Source organism: Panthera onca, chromosome F2 (genome assembly GCF_046562875.1).
Source record: "Panthera onca isolate mPanOnc1 chromosome F2, mPanOnc1 haplotype 2, whole genome shotgun sequence".
In the NCBI taxonomy this organism is placed as follows: Eukaryota; Metazoa; Chordata; class Mammalia; order Carnivora; family Felidae; genus Panthera; species Panthera onca.
Window position 1 is genome coordinate 73,807,074 of NC_138356.1, and position 21,571 is coordinate 73,828,644.

Sequence of the window (21,571 nt, forward strand, 5' to 3'; positions counted from 1 at the left end):
CCCTCTCTCTCTGCCCCTCCCCTGTTCATGCTCTGTCTCTCTGTCTCAAAAATAAATAAACGTTAAAAAATTTAAAAAAAAAAGAAAAGAAAAAAAAAGAATGTGTTTTAGTTAGCACAGTATATCTAAACTAGTATCTCAATGCTAAAATCGATATTAAAAATTATTGAGTTTTTTTTTGCACTAGGTTTTCAAAAGCTGGTGTGTATTTTGCACTTCCAGTGCACCTCAATTTGGACTAGTCATATTTTACGTGCTCAGTAGCCACACATGGCTGGTGACTACCATGTTGGATGATACCACTGTCGAAATCAAGTGATTTTTCCAGACCACAAAACTGACCATGACCGCCTTCAACGGCACCTCATCCCCTCTCAGATGAACCCCGGGTGCGCCAGGCTAACCCACACAGCGTTCCCCATGATCAGACACTGGTCCCTTCCCTACCCTATTTTTTGCCACCCTTGACCTCACACTTTCTGCTCCATCAAGAGCAGGAAGCCTGGGGTTCCTACTCAAACCGTGTCCTTGCTGCTCTCCTTTCCATGGGCCTTTCCTCGCGCCTCCCTCTCGCTGGAATGCCAGGAGCAAGGGAGAGAGGCAGGAGATGTTGCTAGAGAATTAGGAAGCCCTGCCGGCCAGGGTAAGGGCTTGGGATTTAATTTAGCTGCTGGAAGCAGCTCTGGGAGAGTTGAAGCAAAAGAGAGACATGATCTAATTCATGCTTTTAAAATAGGTCTTGGGGTGCCTGGGTGGCTCAGTTGGTGACGCGACCGATTCTTGGTTTTGGCTCAGGTCATGATCTCACAGTTTGTGAGTTCAAGCCCTGTGTCAGACTCTGCACGGACAGTGCAGAGCCTGCTTGGGATTCTCTGTCTCCCTCTGTCTCTGTCCCTCCCCCACTCTCTCTCTCTCTCTCAAAATAAATGAACATTGAAAAAACAGGTCTTTGGCTGCTATTTTCTCCCTTCATCTACCCACACCCCGAACTTCACCTTGTCCTTTTTATCTTCATTTCAGACATCTCCTTCTCTAGGAAGCATTGTCGGATTCCCACCCCTCCCATTAAGGGGATTGTATTAGTATTTGTCTTATCCTGCTGTGCTGGGGTGATCTCTTTGCTTGTCTGTCCCCCTCAGTAGGCTGTGTCCGCCTTCAGGGCAAGTCCCCTTGTACTTCAAGCCACCACCATGGAGTTTGACAGAGATGTGACAATCAGCACAGGTTTGACAACTAAGTGAATGAATGTTTGTTTTTCTGCCCTTGGTTTTTCATCTGGCTCCTAGAGGACTCCTCTTAATAGCCTTTTTATTTTCTGGGTCTACCACCTTTCATTCATTACTCTGCCCCCTTCAATCTGCATCTCAAACGATTCCTGGAATGTAGATGTTTGGAAGAGACTCCTTGGATTTACCCTTTCTCACTCAAGCTTCGCGAGCTCTTCCTCAAGGCAGGTGTTGTGCTAAGGACTGTGGACACAACGGCGGACAGTTCTTGGTCCTTGCCCCCAGGGAGCTCACTGTCTGTGAGTCATGGATGGTGCAGTATGACTAGGGACACAGAAAAGTGTGACGGTTCCAGAAAGGGCCACCACCCCTGATCTAAAGTGAATCAAGGGAATCTTCTGAAGGGCCAGGATTTTAAATGATATGTGCAGGATAAGTATCTCAGAGCTGATGACCCGGGTAGACCAGTGATTCTCAGACTGGATCATGTGTATTAGAATCTTCTGGAGGGCTTGTTAAAGCCCAGATTGCTGGGCTCAACCCCAGAGCTTCAGAGTCTGGTCTGGCTGGGGCCAGAGAATTTGCACATCCGAGGAGCCTCCATTTGCTGCTGCTGTGATGGCCAGAGGAAGTAGCTGCACAGAGATGTGGAGACGTGGGAGAGGGGCAAGGCCAAATCCTGTCTACAGGAGTAACACAGGAGACTCCTTTAACCTGGTCAGGGTGCTGGGACACAGCTCTGACTAAGAGAGAGGGAGAGAGTTGAGATCTCTGCCCTCCAGGACTTCACATTTCAGTTTGGGGAGATCAGTTACCTCAAAGTCACTGTTCTCATCATGTCATCTCACGGTGAAATGGAGATCACAGCAGTGGCCTCTGCAGAGGGTTATCATGACCGAATGGTCACAAAGCAAGAGCTTACAGTACCTGGTTCTTAGTGGACATTTGATAATTCTTACCATTACCGTCCTAGAAAGAATGCATTTCTGTGCATTTCGTTGATCCCCGGGAGACATACCTGTTGTGCTAACCATAATAACACTTCTGGGTGAGAAAAAAAGCCACAGCCCTGGTCCTGCTTCTGTGATTTGCTAGCTGTGTGGCCGTGGTAAATCGCTTAGCCTCTTTGAGCCTCATTTTCAGATACTTAAAAACACAGTACAAAAAAGACAAATGCCGTATGGTTGTACTTACACGAGGTCCCTAGATTAGTCAAAGTCATGGAGACAGAAAGTAGAATGGTGGTTGTGGGAACTGGGGGAAGGGGCGTGGGGAGCACCTGTTTAATGGGGACAGAGTTTCCGTTTTACAAGATGCGAGTGTTCCAGAGACGGATGGGGTGATGGCTGCACAACAACAGTGAAAGAACTGGGCACACGGAACTGTGCACCTAAAATGGGCACCATGGGCCCTCTCTGCTCCAGGGCCCCCTCCTCTCCTCCCTCTCAAGGCCCCTCCAATCAGGTATCAGACCAGCATCCCAGCAGGACTGACCTTGTCAAGGTCACTATGACCTCCACACCGCCAACTCCTCTTGTTACTCAGCTTCTCGCTAGCACCTGGGGCCACCACTCGACCCTGCTCTTCGGGACCAGGTCTGCACTTGGCCTCCCTAGCGCCACACCTTCCTGGTTTTCTTCTAGCTCAAGTCCTGCTCAGCCTCCTTTGCTGGACTCCCCTCACCTCCCCGACCTCTGGATGTTGCACGGCCCAGTCCTTGGATGTCTTCTTTTTCCTCTCTGTACTTGCTCACTTGGGGATGTCATCTTGTCTCATGTTATCTACATGTTGTTGAATCGATCAATTGATAGATGATAGAGACGCCGACTCAACCTCAAAGGATCTCCTTAACTACACACTCAACTACGTACAAAGGCTTTCCACTAGATGCCCCACGTGCATCTCAAATTTAACAGGTACTAAAAGTCAAATTCATGTCCTTATTGCAAAACGTGCCCCTCCCCTAATCTACTCCCAGCTCAGTTAGTGACACCTTGATTCTCCCAGGTGCTCAATGAAAAATTTTATACCCGTCCTGGATTCTTCTCTTTCTCTCACACCTCGCATTCCGTTCATCGGCGGAACTTGCCTTCTCGACCCTTCAAACATACCCAGATTGTAAACACTTCTCACCACCTCCAGCCCTGCTGCTCTGGCCTGAGCTCTCACCTGGATTATTGCTAATGCAGTGTGGCTTCTGATTAATCTCCCTGCTTCTGCCCCTGCTACTGTTAGTGGGTTCTCAATATAGTGCCCAGAGAATTGGGCATAAATCAGGTCTAGTCACTGCTTTACTCAAAGTCCTGCAGGGACTTCTCATCTGACTCTGTATGAAAGCAAATGCCCTTATAATGGCCCACGAGGCCATTCATGACCTGCCTTTTGCCTCTCTTATTTCATTTCTCACTCCTCTTTGTTCTGCTGACTCCCTTGCTCTCCACTGCTCTGACACTGATCTGCCCAGGACCAGAAGATAAACTGATGTGGAGGCAGGATACAAGGACAATTGGACTTTTCTCAGGGGAGACACCTTACACGACTTCAGGGAGCGGGAGCCACTGGGTCCCAGGAGTATCTGGGATAGTGGGCTATGAATGGGCTGCTGCTCCATTTGTGCAGACGGAAAGAGACTTTCTCAGGGATATCATTTTCACGCTCTTTCTCTGTCATACAGTTGCCAGAGGTGGGTAAACTTTGCTGGGAGGGAAATATATTGCTGTAGAGTAGATACTCTTCTCATAACCGCAAAGTCAGCCACAGGCATTTCTGATGACTGATGTGGACTTTGCAGCACGATGACCTTCTAGCAGAAGAGCGGCTACCTACCCTGGTTCCTGGAGGCTACAGGCACCATTTTAACAATGGATCATGGTCATGGGCACCATGACCGGCTTGTCCAGTGTGGGTCAAATTTGTCCTTTGGCTTACAGACTAAATTGTGGCAGTCGACCTTACCTTTGTGTATGTAGTGTTTTCAAGTGGGCTTATGTACCAGGTGCTTCTGTCACCCCACCTGGTGTCCCCTCTGCCCACCTCTGAGTTCACTCGTAGTTGTGGTAGACAGGTTGCAACATGCTGACATCTCCACTGGCCGTGTCTCTCCACTCTACTGCCTTAGAGCTTTGGCATTTTGGAGCTTGCTCATCTGTAGCACAGGGAAACCTGACAGAGTAGGAGATTTAACACCCCAGGGGCAACCCTCAACCAAGGAAGAATGGGAGTCAGTGGATGAACGCCCCAGATTCCTGTCTCAAGGTGGAATAATCCTTTGGTACATTTCACATGGTTCTTATGGGGTTCCTGATAGAATTGAGCCCAGTTACCTGAAGGATTAGTTTTTCCTTTATTGGCTTTTCTCCCTCCCTTTTCCACTCTCCCCGCTCTCTCAGTGGTGTTTCCTGGGATCACTTTCCAAATAAACTCCCTGAACCCACCATCTTGTTTCTATTCTTCTGGAAACCCAAATTCAGGCAACCTGGTATGTGGGTACAGCTTTTGACTGTCACTCATTGAACATTTGTTATGTGCTATCTCCCTTGCTGAGTTCTCTATAGATATCAGTTCAAACTTCCCACTTTCCAGATGATGAACTTAGGCATCAAAAGGTTCAGTAACCCCCCAGGGTTCCCCACTCCAACTCTATTCTCATGAGAAAACTTCCCTTCCTACTTACTGACAACAGAGAGAGGCAAACTGATGTGTGCTTTCCTGACTTCCTCCCACCTCACTCACAGTCTCTCTGAGCCATCCATTTGTTCTTCCTCCCACATGGGGTAGGAGGTGAAGTCTCTACAAAGGAAGTAGCACAACGCTTGGGCGTGGGTGGTCTTGGGTTCTACTTGTGACTTATTCCACTTATGACTTATTCCTAATGTTCCACTTCTTGGGGTCTGACCTTGACCAGGTCTCTTTATGTTTCTGAGCTTTGAGTTCCTCATCTATAAAGTGGGAGCGATCAGGTCTAAAAACTGTGAAGGTGGGATAATATTTTACGAAACGCTGTACCTCCAGCCTTTCGAAGGCCTTTGTTACCTCCAGAGACAATAGTGGTTGTTTCTGGGGAGTGTGATTCACACGTTATGGGTCCAAGAGTAATCCACATCACTCTTGCCTCCATCATAGTTTCTTTCTTGAGTCTTTATCCTCGCCCTCTCAATTGTTTCTTTCCTCACATTTACAGATATGCTCATGTCTCCTCTTTTACCCGCCTTCCCACAACCGACAACAGACTGTGTTGTCACTCCATGTTGCCAATGGGGCAAATAACACTCTGTCCCATGACCATTGAAATGTCTATTTATTAATAAGTGGTGCAGTATCTGTTTTAAGATAGAACATAAAAAATCAGGTAAGAAGTGTTTGCATAATATATATGGAAATCAACCGATTAAAGTTGTTCAAATATTGGCCAGAGCCAGAATAGAAATTACACATACAGTTTAAAAATTACAGGAAATCATATTATAAAGAGCACTAAAGGCCACTTGTGGAATAGTTGTGTTCCCGTGTAAGCCAGAATGTGAAGAAAGCCTACTTGTAGCATGGAGACAAATTCAGGGAGCAAGGCACCAGAATTTTATGCCATTAAAGGGGGTTAAAGAAAATACAATCCAAAATCAAATACAATGGATTCATGTCATTGGAAGTCTCGATCTACTCTGCAGAGATTTGTGTTTTCCATCACTGCTATGTTAGAAAGAAAAAAAAAAAAGGAAGAAAAGCATATCCCACTGAAAGCAACGTAGAGAGCATTTTTCTCTTTAAAACAGGAAATGACTGACAAATCTGATGAAGTGGACCCATCTTACTAAGGTGACTTTTGAGATGGGGCAGAGCCTGCCTCGTGTCCCCAACAGCAAAATCTCTGACACTTGAAAATTGGCTGCCACCAATCTTGGAGGTTGTTCTCGCACGTGAATTCTTAACCCTCAAGGAATGTGGAGGGTGGAGCGGCTCCCTCTTCGCCTGAAAAAGTATTCAGAGGAGGGCAGGGGCCCAATTACCAGATCAGGTTGACTTCCACCGGGACCTGTGATCTTTTGAATATTGAGGAAGAGAAACACAACTGTTCGGAGAGTTTGGCCTCCCAAAGAATGTTTTTGCACACTCACCTGTTTCTGCAGGATTTCAAAGCCCTGAAATAAAGGTATAGCCTAGAGATAAAAGACCAGAGGCAGGAAGGACATTTGAATTTGTTTGGATAAAACAAAGACAGGAGATGCTTGGGGGCAGAGAATAAGGGGCATTTGTGGGATTATCTGCAGCCACCCCAAGCTCTAAGAACTAATGGATTCCACCATGGACGAGGTGAAGAATTAATGTGGCATTATTTTCTGCCACTAACAGCTGGGTTGTGAGCCCACTCAAAGGAATAGGCAGGACCCACTGAACAGCCAAGTGGAGCAGCTGACACAGGGATCACTACTCTATTCAGGGAATCAATGGGTCTGATTGTTTTACTACAAAGTCAACTGGATATAGGAGGGCAAGTCTTGGTAGGGGACCACAGGGCATGATGTGGGAGCATTTCCATTGATGTAGGAGATTCAGTAGGGGGAGACATGAATTTTGAAGGTACATGAGCTTTGGTTACAAACCCAGCACTTCTATAATGAGTGACCTTTGGCAACGTATCCCCCACCCCCACCCCCTGCCCCCAGCCTCAGTTCTCTCGACTATACGAGGGAGACAATAACACCGCCTACATGGGGTTGTGGTGAGGACCGCAGAAGTCAAGAGAGAGACCATCACATCACATGCAACTCAGAAAGACAGTTTGGGTAAGTTTCTCTCCCTTTCCTTGACCCGTCTTGTGGGCAGGAGAGAACGGAACACTGGAAGAAAACACGTTCCCATTTTTCACTCCTCTTAGGCATCAGATTATAGTCCATTTGACAAATATAAGAGGAATTACAAAGATATTCCTAAGCATTAGGCCAGGCTTTTGACTGCTTAATTATAAGTCACACTCAGGTTATTCTTACATAGAGCCCATTTTTGACTTATTTCCCCCTGAAACTTATTTAAACCACAGAACAGGGCTATTTAGAGGCTAAGAAGACAGGTAGAATGACAGTCTAAAATTACTGCCATCATTCTGACTTTGTCTTAGAAATTTCTGGTTCAGTCTGACTCAGGAGACCTGGACGTCTATTTACGGGGTCTAGCAAGGGCTATCGGGAGGCCTACCAAATTCTGGCAAATCTATCCCAAGCACTACATAAGTGGAAACCAACTATGTTAATCCTCATTTGAGCCAACAGAGGCCTGTTTACTTTCTAAAATAATTTCCCAGTTACACAAACATAAGGCGTCTTAAGTTGGATCCTGTCTGCTTCTTTGCAACTTTTAGTGACAACCCTAGAGTGCCAGTTGTGATCCGGCCAACATGGGCATGTTCTGAGACAAAGCAGGAGACAGAGATCCCACTGCAAAGGGATACCTTAGTAGAACTAATGACTTGGGGTCATACTGATCCCCAAAGAAATCACATCCCATTTCCTAAAATCAAAAACACAGATTTTTTTTCCCAAGGAAGAATCCTGTTAAATTGGCTTCTGGATGAGGATACAACTTGGGTGATGGCTCTGGAGCTGAATGAGTCCAGGGGAGGGGGCCAAAGAATAGAACCAGTCCAGGCTTAGCAGGACAAGGAGGGGACAGAGTTGTCGAGGCCAGAGAAGTGAAGGAGAGTGCTTGCATGGCCATGAGGCTATTCTTTATCCCTTTTCTCAACTGCCCACAGCAGCCGTGGGTTTTGCCAGGCCTTCTGAGAGTCAGCAGGATCTTGGGAGAAGAAACGTTGTCATCTTTCAAGGCATGAGATCAATCATATTCCAGAGACAGGAATGAGTTCCAATCAATGCATCTGGTTTAGCAGTTTCTGGAGTGGGCCAGGAAGTTCTCATTCATCTTCTGGGCCCACCTATAATGTTTTCTTCTCGGTTGTTACTTACCGTCCGTATCTGATCTCTGATATCTGGACCAGGAGTTAGGAGACCTGGGTTCTTGATTCACTCTGCTGCCCACTTACTCAGCCACGGAGTGACTAGTGTGACTCCCTTTACTCTGAGCCTCTACTTCCTGATCTGAGCAGAGAAGTGGTTGTTCTTGATGATCAAGGACTCTTCTTGCTCTGAGCATCAAGAATCTATGAAATTGTATCTCCCTGCATCTATTATAATAAAGCAACCTACTGGTCACACTTTTCCTACAGGGATAACAAAGTTGAGGATGTTAGAGGTTGGGAACAAATCCCCCCAGGGCGAGTTTGAGCGAGCTTGAACCCTTTCCTCTGGAAGTTCTCCATTCATTGCTAGGGTGCTGTCTGACAGACATCATGGCTTGGTTAACTTTCCTCATTGCAGCCACTAGTTCCTTCATATTTAATTATCCCTGCTACTTGGCATTGCCTCCTAGAGATCATCCTTTAAGAGAATGGTCCAACAGGTGGTATTGTGTGTCCAAGGGAACTGCCACAACCCAATCAACCGCAACCCAACAGTCCTGCCACCTTCATTCCAACATTGCTGTCTTTCCTCATTTCATTGGTAGAGATGTACTTAAAAAAAAAAAAGAAAGAAAGAAAGCCATTGCAAGAGTGCCTGAATAGGCATTGTATCTCCACCACTCTTTTTCTAAAAAGGATTTCTTGGGGTAAATTTAGAATTCATAAATAATACCAAAGACTGAGGCAATGGCATCCATTTACAGTATTAAAAAAAGCACATGTGTAAGAGTCCCCAGACATCACTGTACTAGGGGTTTTAAATATATATATATATATATATATATATATATATATATATATATATATATATATATATATATCTCGATTGTCTCATTTGAACATCAAAACAGACCAGGAAAGTCAAACACTTTTGAGTGTCCTGAGATTCAAATTTTCATCCAGGTCATCTCTAGATCCTTTATATCTGTTTGAGATTTCCACTGCTGGTTTCCCAAGCCATGAAAGCTATAGAGATAGCCTGGTTCTTAATATGTTCTAATCTGGGCATCAGAGAAGTGGTACCTGCTGCCTTGTTTAGGGAACTCTTAGCTCAGTTTTGAGTAGTGTAATATCAGTAACATAAAAACTTTGGGTGATTTGGATGCCAAGAAAGTACTTCTACCCTTTGAAAAAGTTCATCTTCAAATAAGCAAGCCTCCAAGGACAAGTGAGGACATGAGGCAAATTCTTAAGGATGCCTGGGGTTCAGAAAGCAAAGGAAATCCATATGGTCCTACGTGCCTTGGAAGCATATTCACAGAAAACAAAGGCCAGCTACGTGGCACCTTCTGGGAGAAGCTGGGGATATGCTTGTCAGTAATGCCCAAAGTGAAGTCAACTTAGACCACTGAACAAATTTCTTCTCTCACTCACTTCAGGAGAATTTGATTAGCAGAGTCCCACTGGCAGAGTGACACTTTTCTCTTGAAATATATGTCTTGGCTAGTACAAGTCTCTCTTGGTCAACATAATGAAATGGAGGTAGCCCAGCTTCTTGCCTGGACTCAATCATTGTAGGGATCTGGAGAGGAGGAGAAAGCTAGTTTTTTCCCAAGAACGTTCTCAGTCTAGAACTTCTTTTGTACGTAGTTTATCTGGAGCTATAAAGCCCAGTGCATTGGACCCAAACTCAAAGTCCTCATTCAACCACTCAGTCTTCCCTGAACTGATGGTATCATTATCATTTTGATGGAGAATTCGTGCTTTTACTTTCCTCCATGCTCAATCTCCCACCGATTCCACGTGAGGAAGTGTTCCTATCTGTGCAGATGTCTTCGGGGATAAAATCAGATACTTTCCATTCCTGGTAGACATAATTTGTAGAGACCTCCAATATTAGAGGCCACCAGATTCCTAGCTCTTCGGTGGCAGGAACTGTGGTTTTCTTAACTCTGAATTTCCAGTATGTTGCACAGTGTCTAGCAGACGGCGGTGCTTAGTAAATCTTGCAAATGGGTAAACAAATGAATGTTTTTATTACCTTCTTGGTAGAGTGGCATGGATTTAGGAGAATGGGCTTGCAAATTTGAGTATATCTTATTATATTGGGATTTTCTACAAGTAATTATTCTTTCAACTTAGTGTCTAGGAACTGCCTTGCACAAAGATGGCAAGGCATAATGCATTCACTGCTGACTAATTAGCTCATTTTGAACTACTGTATATCTTGGTGTTTTCTGATGTTTTCATTGAAACTAGAGCTTTATTATATCCATGTTATATCTAAGAAGTCCAAGCTCTTAGTCCCCAGAAAAAGAATAGTCAGTGAATAGAACTTTCTCAGTTTGATGGGGTTTTTTTCCTTTGCCTCTCACAATTTTTTTTCTTAAACTTTTCGTGTTTGCTTGTGTGCTGGTGTTTGATGGTCAAAACGCACACTTGATCTCAACTGCTTTCTTCTCAGCCTGACAGGATCACCTCTCACCTAACATTTGGAAGATAGATTGATCTCATTCATTTTGATTCTGCTAAAAAATGACCTCTTGAAGTGTTCATATATCATAGTGTGACACAGAGAGACTGAATACCTATAATGGGATTATGGTTCCACTCGAGGAAATAATTCCCAGTTTTTATAATGGAATTAATTTGTCATAATTTCATGGTATTCTGCTAAAACTATTGTAGTTTTCCTGCAAGCTTCGGGACCACTGGTAAATCTGAAGTAGAATAATCTTGGGCCACGTTATTAGCCTGTTCTGTTGGATTTTTCCATCATGCTGTTCTTTTGTCTGACAAAAAGATCTTTGTGGAAGCACACGTTGTTTCTCCCCATAACTTAAGTTCAACTCTACACCTTGAATATCTTCTTCATCAATGCCAGCCACGATGATGATGTTGTTCATGAGCAGATAACTTGAACAGATTCGGCTTGCTTTTCTGGGATGACTTTTTTTTTTTTAAGGGATATCCAAGCAGCAAATTCCAGAAGATCATTTTTCTTTTTTTTTTTTTTTTTTAGATGGGAAAGAATAGCTTTTAAAAAGTCTTACCATTTAGTCATTCATGAAAAATGTGTTTTGTCTTTGTCTACACTGATAATGACAGCTTACTACATGTTGGAGACATGATGATAATTGACACAAACCCAATCTCTGTCATCCTGGCCTTGTGATCCAGCAGGGGAAGCTAGGCTGTCCTCCTGTGGTTTAAGAGATAATACAAGCTCTTATCCTTTGTAGGTTTTTTAAAAGAACCCAAGGCGGTCCTCTGACTTTGGATCCATGGTAACTATTTTTAGCTCGAGGATGAGAAAGTTTCACTTATCCTGCTGAGGACTCCGTTGAGTTCCTGGCGAATGCATGTATTTGTAAGGTACTGAGGCCAGTCGCTTCTGCAAGAATATTCATAAGGTAGGTAAAAATAATTGGTGCCTATGTGGAGGCTTTGATTCATTATCCAGTTTTTTCATTTGTTTCAAATAACTCATGTACATAAAGAAAACCATAGTAATATGTTAGATGATAGAAGCTCAATCATTTGTAGTAAAAGATTCCAGGAAGGTCAGAAGCAAGAACCAAACCTTAAGGAAGGGGCATTGGGTTTCTTAGGTCATTAACTCCAATGGCACTTTCATGCCTGTGTCCCATTCCCTTTGCCCTTCAGATTGTTAGAAGGTCAAATGGCGCACCATAGGGGAGGAGGTTCATATCCGAAGTGTGTGCTCATTCCTGTGTCTTTCCCACCTCGGACCTCAACGTCAATACCTCTCTGTGAGATACTCCATGTAAATGTCACCTACCTCTGACAATGCCTGCCCTGGGCCAAAGACTGCAGGCTTTGGTTGTGCCCTGCTAACGTCAGGGACCAAACCTTCATTATTATTGTACTCTGAGCCTTTTGCACAGTAGCTGTTGACATGGGGGTCGAAAGGAGCCCGTCTCTGAGAAACTAGTTCTGCCTCCTAACACACTACAAGAGTCCTGCATCAGGTCACGATGAAACCATCAACCAGGTATCTGCCACAGTGGAATATGCATGTAGATGGTTAGGCCCTTTGATCCGCTTGATGGTCACCATGGTAACCACCCACAACCAGCGCTTAGATGTGGGATAACAGCGAGACAGTGATACTGTGGCCTAGTCATTTAGCTAACCCAGCCCAAGCCTAACAGAAACCTTTCTCCATCAAAGTGTTTCAGAGAGTAGTGACATCTCGTAAGAGGCCACAGGAGGGCTTGTGCTTAATATGGAATACTCATCCACGAGGGCAGTGCTCTCAGGGGCTCTGTTCTCACTTTGGCTAATCTTACGGCTACGTGTGGTTTAAAAAATCTGGAGGAGTAGAGTTGGATGATTCTGAAAATTTTGCCCTTTTGCATATTAGTAAATGTTGAAGCTTGCTTGTAGTGTGTGTGTGTGTGTGTGTGTGTGTGTGTGTGTGTGTATGTGTGTGTGTGTTTCTGGATCCTAAATGCAATGCGTCAGGCAAGCACATTTTGCAATAAAAGCAAACAGTCCCCTCTTGCCGAGGAAATTGTGTTGTAGGCGCCTGCCACACGACATGGAGGACAGGCATCCTGGCACAATTTCTGGATCCCATCGTATAAAGGGCAGAGTGGCGTGAAAGGAGGAGACCAGGGCATGGAACGAGTCAGCTGACTGGGCTTGGAGCCCCGGATCTCCAGGGGACGATGGACCGACCCCGGCTTGTCTCTACAGGAGTCAAAGGTTTCTCATTTTTACAAAGGAGAACTTGGACCAGATAATTTCTGGTTTCTAATTTTCATCTGAGATGGATATTTTGTACAAGTATCAGGGGGAGGCATGGGAGTTGAAACCTCATTTTGAAGGCACTGAACTTAGCTCCTGCCCAGAGGGGCACCCTACTTCTGATACATTTCATTATCTTTGGCTACATAAATTGGACACGATTTGAACTTGCGTGTGAGTGTGTGTGTGTGTGTGTGTGTATTTTCTCCCCGTCAATTCATAACTCACTTGAAATGCTACACTTGGGATTACCACAGATGAGGAAACCGAGGCATGATACCAGACAATGGCAGACCAGGTGAGGTCCCTTTGAGAGCTTTGAGATGGTTTTGCTAGTTTTTCCTTAATCAGGTAATTTTTAAAATTCTTGCTTTTGGATAGGCGATGACTGCCTTGTTCCTTTCCTAGCGTTTTAGCTCGGTCGGCCACCTCACTGACACGCAATGCATTTTTGCTGAGCAAACTAGTTGCTTGCCGTAGAAAACAGTTAATCACCGAACTGTTTTACACAAAGGGGCAGTGGTTCGAGAAATAACTTAAACTACATTCCCCGCTTACCAAACCAAAACCCAAACGGACAAGTAGCACGGCTCGTCGATAATTTCTCCCCGTACTGGTCCGATCATGATTTAAAGTAAGAACAGCAGAGAAATGTGTATCCTAGAAGAGATTAGTGGTACCATTTATATATTGTAAAGTCATGCAAACCATGCTGAAAAGGAAGCGGCTTCCCTGTGGTGACCTGGGGAGGAAGAAGGCCCTGCCCGGTGGGAGGCCGCCGCGCACATGCATGTGTTTCACGCAGCCACTGGTGGTCTCACTGCTAAGTGTCGGCTGTGAGAGCAAGTGAGCCGTACGACGTGTGTCTACATTACAAGGAGGACGCAGCCCCTGACCCCTTTTAAATGGGCTTGTTGGGAGGGGTCCATACGGAATCAGAAATCCCGTCCCCTGTGGATGACAGAGGCAGGGAGCCACTGGGTGTGAAGGGGTCCGTGTCCGTGTCTGTCTCACCCTCGGCGAGGTAACGTTTCTCCCTCATCCAGCTCGACCCCCCGTTGGGGCCAAACACGTAGTCGTCTCTGTCTTGGGAGATGCTGAAGCCACTCGGAGACCTCTCCAGCTCCTCGTGGTTGACCGACATCAGGGACAGGGGCGTGTCACTGTCCCGCGTGATGCTCCGTCTCTGCCGAGGGGAGACCCGGTCCGAGCAGGGGCCATGCAGTTCAGCCTGGGAGTGATAGCTCACTCGGGAGTCGAGAAGAGTCAAGACAGGCAGGACGGTGGGCCTTTTTGCATACGTCGTTGCTGAGGAGGAAAGCGTCGCCTGGACCTTTCCCGCACTGGGTCCTCCTCGGGGAAGGGTCACTGGGTCATGGGCAAAAAACCCGTAGGGGCCGACTTTGTCAATGGGCACCCGGTGGAAGCTGTAGGGGGCCTCGGGGGGGCCCGTCTCCGAATAGTTGCAGATGATGGTTTTCAAATCAGAATCTCGGTTGTCCTCCATCTTTTCCACGTCGGCCGGCGAGGAGGTGCCCTTGGTCGGGTAGTACTCCGTGACGTGCACCTGCAGCCTTTCCATGTGCTGCATGTGCATATCCACGAGGAAGTCCAGTTTCTTTCCCATGTCATGAACCTGAAAAATACACGGACCTGGGAATCACTGCCTTTGCAGGGCTGTGGGGGGACCCGTTCCCAGGAGGGAGGAAAAAACCACGGCGTCTACTTTTTGGAAAGCGAGAGGGTTCCTGCGAATCATAATCTTAACCACAGCTAACTATTTCGCGCTTCCTGACTCTGAGCCCCGAGCAGCCGTTACCGCTAACCTAGAACCCACCTGACGGGGGCTTTCTGGGAAGGGCTTTCTGGAACCAGAGAAGTGACCCGAGGACAAGTTTTACCCGAGGAGCAGGTGGCCTTGCTGCTGACGGTGGGGTCAAGGAGAGGGAGTTCTTGATTTGCAAACATTCGCTTCGACAGAAGCACGTGGGTTTGAGTGTCCGTTCTTCCTCCGTGCGGTGTTAACAGAGATACGAGGGCAGTCAGTAGCAAGGGCTGTGCCCCCCAGAGCTGAGGGTCCACGCAGGGGCCTTGGCACGCGAGCCGCCCTGAGGTAAGCTGTATCTGCTCCTACCCGCAAAACTGGGAACCGGCTCTGTCTTTGTGTGTGTCCCATGTGCATGTGCGTGTAGGCACGGGTGACGTTCTCTCCCCGACGACTCACGACCCCCGCCAGGAAGCACGGAACCAGGTAGGGGTTGAGACGGCATCCAAGCCTTCCTGGCAACTAAGACTCAGAGCAGTTAGTAGGTATCTGATCTGCTTGGTGCCCGTTCGAGTTGTTAACTCATCTCATTTCACCACAACCCTAGGAGGGGTTTCACCACAAGCCCTAAGACTGGGATTACCTCTCTTCTACAGGTGAGGAAACAGAGGCCCCGAGAGAGGAAGTAGCTTGTCAAAGGTCACAGGGGCGATAAATGGGAGAGCTCAGATTATAAATTAAAATCTTTAAATGAAAAATGATATTCTTGAAATGCCAGGAAGGAATAATCATTCAAGTTTCCTCTTGCCTCTCTTGAGCAGATCCAATTTGGGGTGATGAATAAAATAAGAAGGTTGGTGGGGACCCTAGCGGGAACTGACAGTGCCATTTATCTGATGTGCATTTGAATGGACTACACTCTAATATAAGCCCTTTGCTGCGGAAATGAGAGGTGAGCTGGGCGTGAATGGCTTTTCTTTCTGCCCTGACCGAACCCACCCACAGCCCGCCCTGCTCCAGGCCTCCTCGCAGGGACCACACACTGACCCGGCCTCTGAGGGAAGGATTAGGGACCCAGGACATGTGGGGAAGGGAACTATCATTTCTTAAGGGAGCACCGTGAGGCACGTGGGAACAGCAGCGATATTTGCTGAGTGTCTATCGTACGTCGGCCACTCGTCTACGTGATTCGCGTGTACCAACTCGTTCAATCCTCATAGCAACCTTATGAGGTGTTAGAATCCCCATTTTAAGGTGAGGAAACTGAGGCTCGGCACAATGAACTTGCATGTGACACCGAGCCAGTAAGTGCCAAATCACGATTTAATTTCCACATCCTTCTTCTCAATGGTAGATACCCAGATACTCAACCATCGTATCTCCCAATGGAAGAAAAAAATGACATTTGAAAATAAATTTTATATGCTTTTTTTTTTTTTGGTAAGGAAAAGGAAAGACCTACCTGTCTTTCAACTTTCACAAACTTCCCCATCATGCTTTGGTCTTCGATTTCTGATGTGGATGTTCTGGCTACGTACGGTTCATTCCTAGGAAAGAGCCAACGAGTCTGTAAGATTGTTGTATCTGTCTTTGCTTTGCCAGGCTGTCTCAGCAGAGCGGACCATGGTCCCTGGAGCTATCGTTCCCATGCTCATGCTGATGCAGTCTGGAAGAGGCCCGCTCAACTCTGGAGGCACATGTGAGTCAAGAAAGGCTAGCATTTTCCTGCCTGCAGCACTGGTATCTTACTTTCTCTGCAGCAATTATCTGAAGCCAAATACAAAGCTGTCTTAGGAGGCTTTGGGTCAAAGTTAATACATCAGCTAACTGAGCCTTGAGGGTTCAGTGCCTTTAAATTATAGTCCTTTCTTTGGCTTTTAGCGTTGGACTATGGCGGAGAGCTTCTACTCCAAGGGGTGTGGGGTAGGGTGGGTGGGGTGGGGTTGTTCACTCTCTGAAATCCTATACAGTGGGTATCAATATCTCCTCTGTTACAGATGCTGAATCTGGAGAACGATGCAAAAATGGATGCTGGCGAAGAAGGGGTTGAGATGTGCCTCGCACGGGCTCCATGCCGGTGTGGGTTACGATCTATGTAGAAGAGAATCTTCAGGGAGCCCGGCTGTTGCTCAAAACCATTGCATCAGGCACTTTGTAGGTAGCTGGTTTTCTCTCTCATAAGCTACTCACTCCTGCTACATTCCTGGCCTGTCTCCGGCTGAGTGGTCTTGAATTAAAGCAGACGTCAGAAACTCGGGGCCCACGTGCTAATTCTAGCCCACTAGTGTTTTCCTTGGCTCAAAAAGTTTTAAGACATTTCAGCCATTTCAAAAATAAGAAAGTTCACGTGACATCTGGATAATGGGCTCTTCCTGACAAATTAGACTATCCGGAAACAGAGGATATTGATTCCTGACATTAGCACAGCAGATCGGAGTGACAATGACCTCCTTTGGTGACGGCAAGTGCCCTCTAGGTTGTCAGGGCCCACACTCCCTTATTCTATCCCCAGGACTGAGGCTGAAGGTCAGATGCCTTCCATCATCACTCTTACACTCTTGCTTCGTTTCTAATAAGGAGCCTGGTTGTTATAAGGTGTGTGTGAGCTTTTAAGCCTGACTCCCTTCACTCATTTATGTTCCCTGCTTTGAAGCCCTCTGGGAGTAAAGAAGGTGTACATTCGGGCGTTGGCCTTCCGACGGGACTGCTCCCGGTTCCTCGGGACCTGTGCAAGGAACATTTCCAAACACTTTGTGTGGGATGAGCAGAACTTCCCTGCTGACGGACACGCTCTGCCCGCGATGATGTGGCGAGAGGCCGCACATCTGATTGCCTTCTCTGGTACTGGGATCGGTCAACACAGGGCCGACTATGTAGGCAAAGCCAAAGGCTGACCGGAGAAAGAACGCCTCAACTCTGCCCACATGAGCTATTCTTCCCATTCCAATAAACTCACAGGCCTCATCTTATTTTATAACACAGACATTATTATGTTCATTTTCATTAACCGTGGAAGGGAGTGTCCCCCACGTGGTCTGGGAAGAGGGGCGGGCAGTCTTTTGTTACAGAAACCTCACAAATGGCCATAAGCTGGACAGAAGAGGCTTCAAGCTCTTTTCTTCACTTTCCTGAGGGGAATGGCCACCCCACCCAACCATGAAGGGAGCGAGCTGAGATTTGGGGATGGGGATGGGCCACGCCGCTGGTCAGTCCACGTCTCCGCGCCCCACCTGGGAGATTGCTGGGATGGGTAGGTGAACGCTGCCCCTCTCTGAGACTTCTTGTGTTTTGGGGTAGACGGAGGTCCAGGGGTGAAAATCATGTCTATTCTGGAAGAGACACACAAGGAGGGGATTACATTACAAAGAGCATTACAGGTAAAGACAGGAGAACAACTCCTTCTATTCTCTCTTTAGTCAGGCAAGGTTTGAAATATACAAGAGAAAGGAAAGGGGGGGTAGGGGAAGAGGGAGAAAGCGGGAGCGAAGGAGAGAGAGAATTTTTAATTCCCGTATATTATTACTATTATTATTATTATTATTTGGTCCAGCGATATGAGGGTATCTCCCCATGCCAGGGGAGACAGGCAGCTCAACCACAGAGAGAGGGTGAGGGTCACATCCTGTTAGCTCCTATAGGAAACGTGGGCTACAAACCTGCCTGGTCTTCCAGGTCTTTCATTCTTTCCTCAAACATCTGACTAGCGAGTTTTCTTGACAAACCCTAGGCTTCGTGTTCAGCCGTGCACATCTCTGCTATCCTGCAGGCTTCCTGGCCATTGGAGGGACGGATCCACACCCGCCCTGCACCTCACTTCCATTTCTGCATGAGGCACCGGCTCCCCATCCATTTCACTCCGAACACAAATGGAGACAAATGTCCCCACAGCCCTGTGGGACTGGGACGGGTGTGGGAGCGACCTCGAAGGTTCATCACAGGCCCAGGACCACAAAGGCCACGCACTCCTCCGCTGACACCACCATGTACTCAATCGCCCTTCTTTTCTCTCTGGTCACATATCAGCATGGCTGGGGATATGCAGTTGGCTACCCAGGTGGTCAACCTCCAGCCATGACTCTTTGGAATACTTGTGCCTATAAATACTGAAAGCAACAGCAGTGTGAAGGTCTACACTGCGTGCGTTAAGATGGGCCAATATTTCTGGGGCTCCTGGGTGGTTCAGTCGGTTAAGCGACCCACTTTGGCTCAGGTCACGATCCCACTGTCCTTGAGTTCGAGCCCTACACTGGGCTCTCTGCTGACAGCTCAGAGCCTGTTTCGTATCCTCTGTCTCCCTCTCTCTTTACCCCTCCCATGCTCGCTCTCTCTCTCTCTCTCAAAAATAAATAAACATTAAAAGAAAATAAAAAGACGGGCCAGTATTTTGATCTGGTGTTGTCCTAGACGCCAGGCTCCCTCCATCTCTCAGGGAGCCATATTTGCAGAAATAGCAGCATGTTAGGCTCAGAACTCATTCGCAAATCTATTCGTGAAGCAGGCATTGAGCACTGACTGTGTGCCCGCCACTATGCTAGGAAGTCACGGTCGATGTCCCAGGTATGGATTAAGCAAGGTCACAGATAAGCGTTCCTCCAACCCAACATCATCGTTAACTTCCAACTCATTCAATCTGATGGTCCTGTTAATTCTGCAGGACACTACGGCAGAGAAACATTATTCAGATGAGAAACCCAAGGTCCCAGCAGGACTGGACTTGTGTCCACTGGAAATCTTACAAAGGCCAGGGAGCGAGCCTCCTACAGGGCTTTGGTTTCATGATGTCAGTTCTATGCCTTGACATCATATTGTCCTTCAGTTTTTTGAAACAGTTTTCACTAAATTCTATCCCGAAATCATTATTACACTATATTTTAACTAACTTGGATTTAAATAAAATTAAAAAATTAAAATAAAATAAACAACGTATGTGAATATTGACTGAAGTTGTAAAAAATATTAACATATTATTGTTACTGTAACATCTACGCTAAGTAACATTAGGAAACACACACACACACAAATAAAATGGTTTTTCTTATTAAAAGAATATTTTTACAATTCATTAAAGATTTGATAAATTTAAAAACCGGAAAAAAAATCACATATGGACTCTCTCTCTCGGTACAGCCACTGTAATCCTTTGGCGGAAGACGTAGTCCTTTTCTGTAGGTTCCCTATGGGGAGTACATGTATATATTTCTGAGTAAATGTATGTGCATGTGTTTTTGTAATCATATTGTATGTATATATTATTAGTGTCATAAGATCGATGCAGAGAATATGTATCAACATAACCATTTGTATATACTTAAGCATATGTATATATGTCCGACTATTATTCGTAATCATATTGTGCATATATATATTGAAAGAGGACATAAGTTTTTAATCTCGTCCTATACATTTTCTAAATGTCATTTGATGGTTGCATAACTTTTTAATGAGAGCAGACACCATTTTTTTCTTAATCGGTACTTATATAATTGGGGAAGTGGAGTGTGGTGTGTCAGACAGAACAGGAGTTGTGTAGCCAGTTGGATCTCGTGTGACTTCCAGCTCTGCCACTGATTAATCTTGGGTAACTCCATTGCCCTTTGAGCTTTGGTTGTGTCATCAGGAAAAGGACACCCAATGCAATACCTTATGAGGTTACAAAGGATTAGGCACATAGGTGTAGGTGTTCAACAAAAATGGTGGCAATTATTATTTGGGCATTGATGTGTTTCCATATTTTCACTATTAGAAATAACACTCAAACATTTCCAATATAGTGAACAATTTGTATTTAGAATTGGGCAAATTGATATCACCTCAATCTTGTTGGCAACATCCAAAGTATAATAGTCAGGGGCTAGCCAGACATACGCCTTCTCTCCACCAGGACCGATTGGGGTGTTGACCTTGGCCAAGGTCAATGTCACAGAGCTTCTTCACGGCCTGTTTGGTGCTTGTCGGCCTTGACGTACACAGTGCTCGATGAACGTTTTTGTTCTTAAACTTTCTCCCCGGCATTCTGGATCATTTCCGAAGGCCTTTCACCCTAAGGTCTGGGCTCATCTGGCTTTGACTCCTTAGTGGTCAAGAGAGCATCATTCCTCCAGAAGCCACTGTCTTACCTTGTCTGGAGGTACTTGATCCTGGAGAGCATGTCGAGATGTCCTGCAGAATACTGCTCAATCACATCCTTCACGTCGTAAGGCCTCAAAGTCTCCTTGAATTTTTTTTTATAGAGACGGAATTGTAGAATTCTGCAAGGTGAGGTAGAGACATTTGTGCTTCGTGAGTAGAGAGAGAAGGAAACTATAATTCGAGTCTAACAAACTCAGGGGCAGGGAGAGAAAAGAACCAAAGAGAAAACGACTTGATGGTGGGAAGTTCCCGGTTCCCTTCAAACCACCCAGAATGAGGCTGACTAGTGTCTCTTGTCTTCATGATTACCTCCCTTCAATCATCTGAATAACGAGAAAGTCATAGTAACAATAAGAGCTAACATTTACTGGGCATGCACTATAGGGCAGACACTGAGCTGAGTATGTTACGAACCATCCGCTAATGGATCAACTCGTAGATGGTACGGCTGTGGTCCAGAGAGCGCCAGCATCCTCCCAGGGCCATCTGGCTAATAATGTCGGAGCTGTTCTCAAACCGAGGTTTGTATGCTGACAAGTGTCATGCTCTTAATCACTGTGACACACTGCCTTCTATTTGAGGACAGCTGACAAATTTCTTCCTCAACAGCCTCTTTAATTATTTGGCTTGTGAGCGCCGAGAAAAGAGAAACTAGCTTCTGTTCTCAGGTTTTCTCAGTCAGGTGGGGCACCTGAAACTCAGAGATGCCAAACCCTCATCTCTATAATC

The 21,571-nt window shown here is 46.0% G+C and overlaps 1 protein-coding gene across 1 annotated transcript in view; it reads right to left on the bottom strand.

Annotated features, from left to right (window-relative positions):
• Positions 1 to 9,601: 9,601 nt before the first annotated feature.
• KCNQ3 (potassium voltage-gated channel subfamily Q member 3) overlaps positions 9,602 to 21,571 on the bottom strand; it is a 310,000-nt gene continuing 298,030 nt past the window's right edge. Inside the window, exons 12-15 of the mRNA XM_060611348.3 lie at positions 20,830 to 20,961; positions 17,944 to 18,042; positions 16,176 to 16,260; positions 9,602 to 14,584 (exon numbers count right to left, since the gene is read on the bottom strand). Coding sequence (XP_060467331.1) covers positions 13,850 to 14,584; positions 16,176 to 16,260; positions 17,944 to 18,042; positions 20,830 to 20,961 — 1,051 coding nt within the window. The 3' untranslated portion in view covers positions 9,602 to 13,849. The remainder of the gene's footprint in view (positions 14,585 to 16,175; positions 16,261 to 17,943; positions 18,043 to 20,829; positions 20,962 to 21,571) is intronic.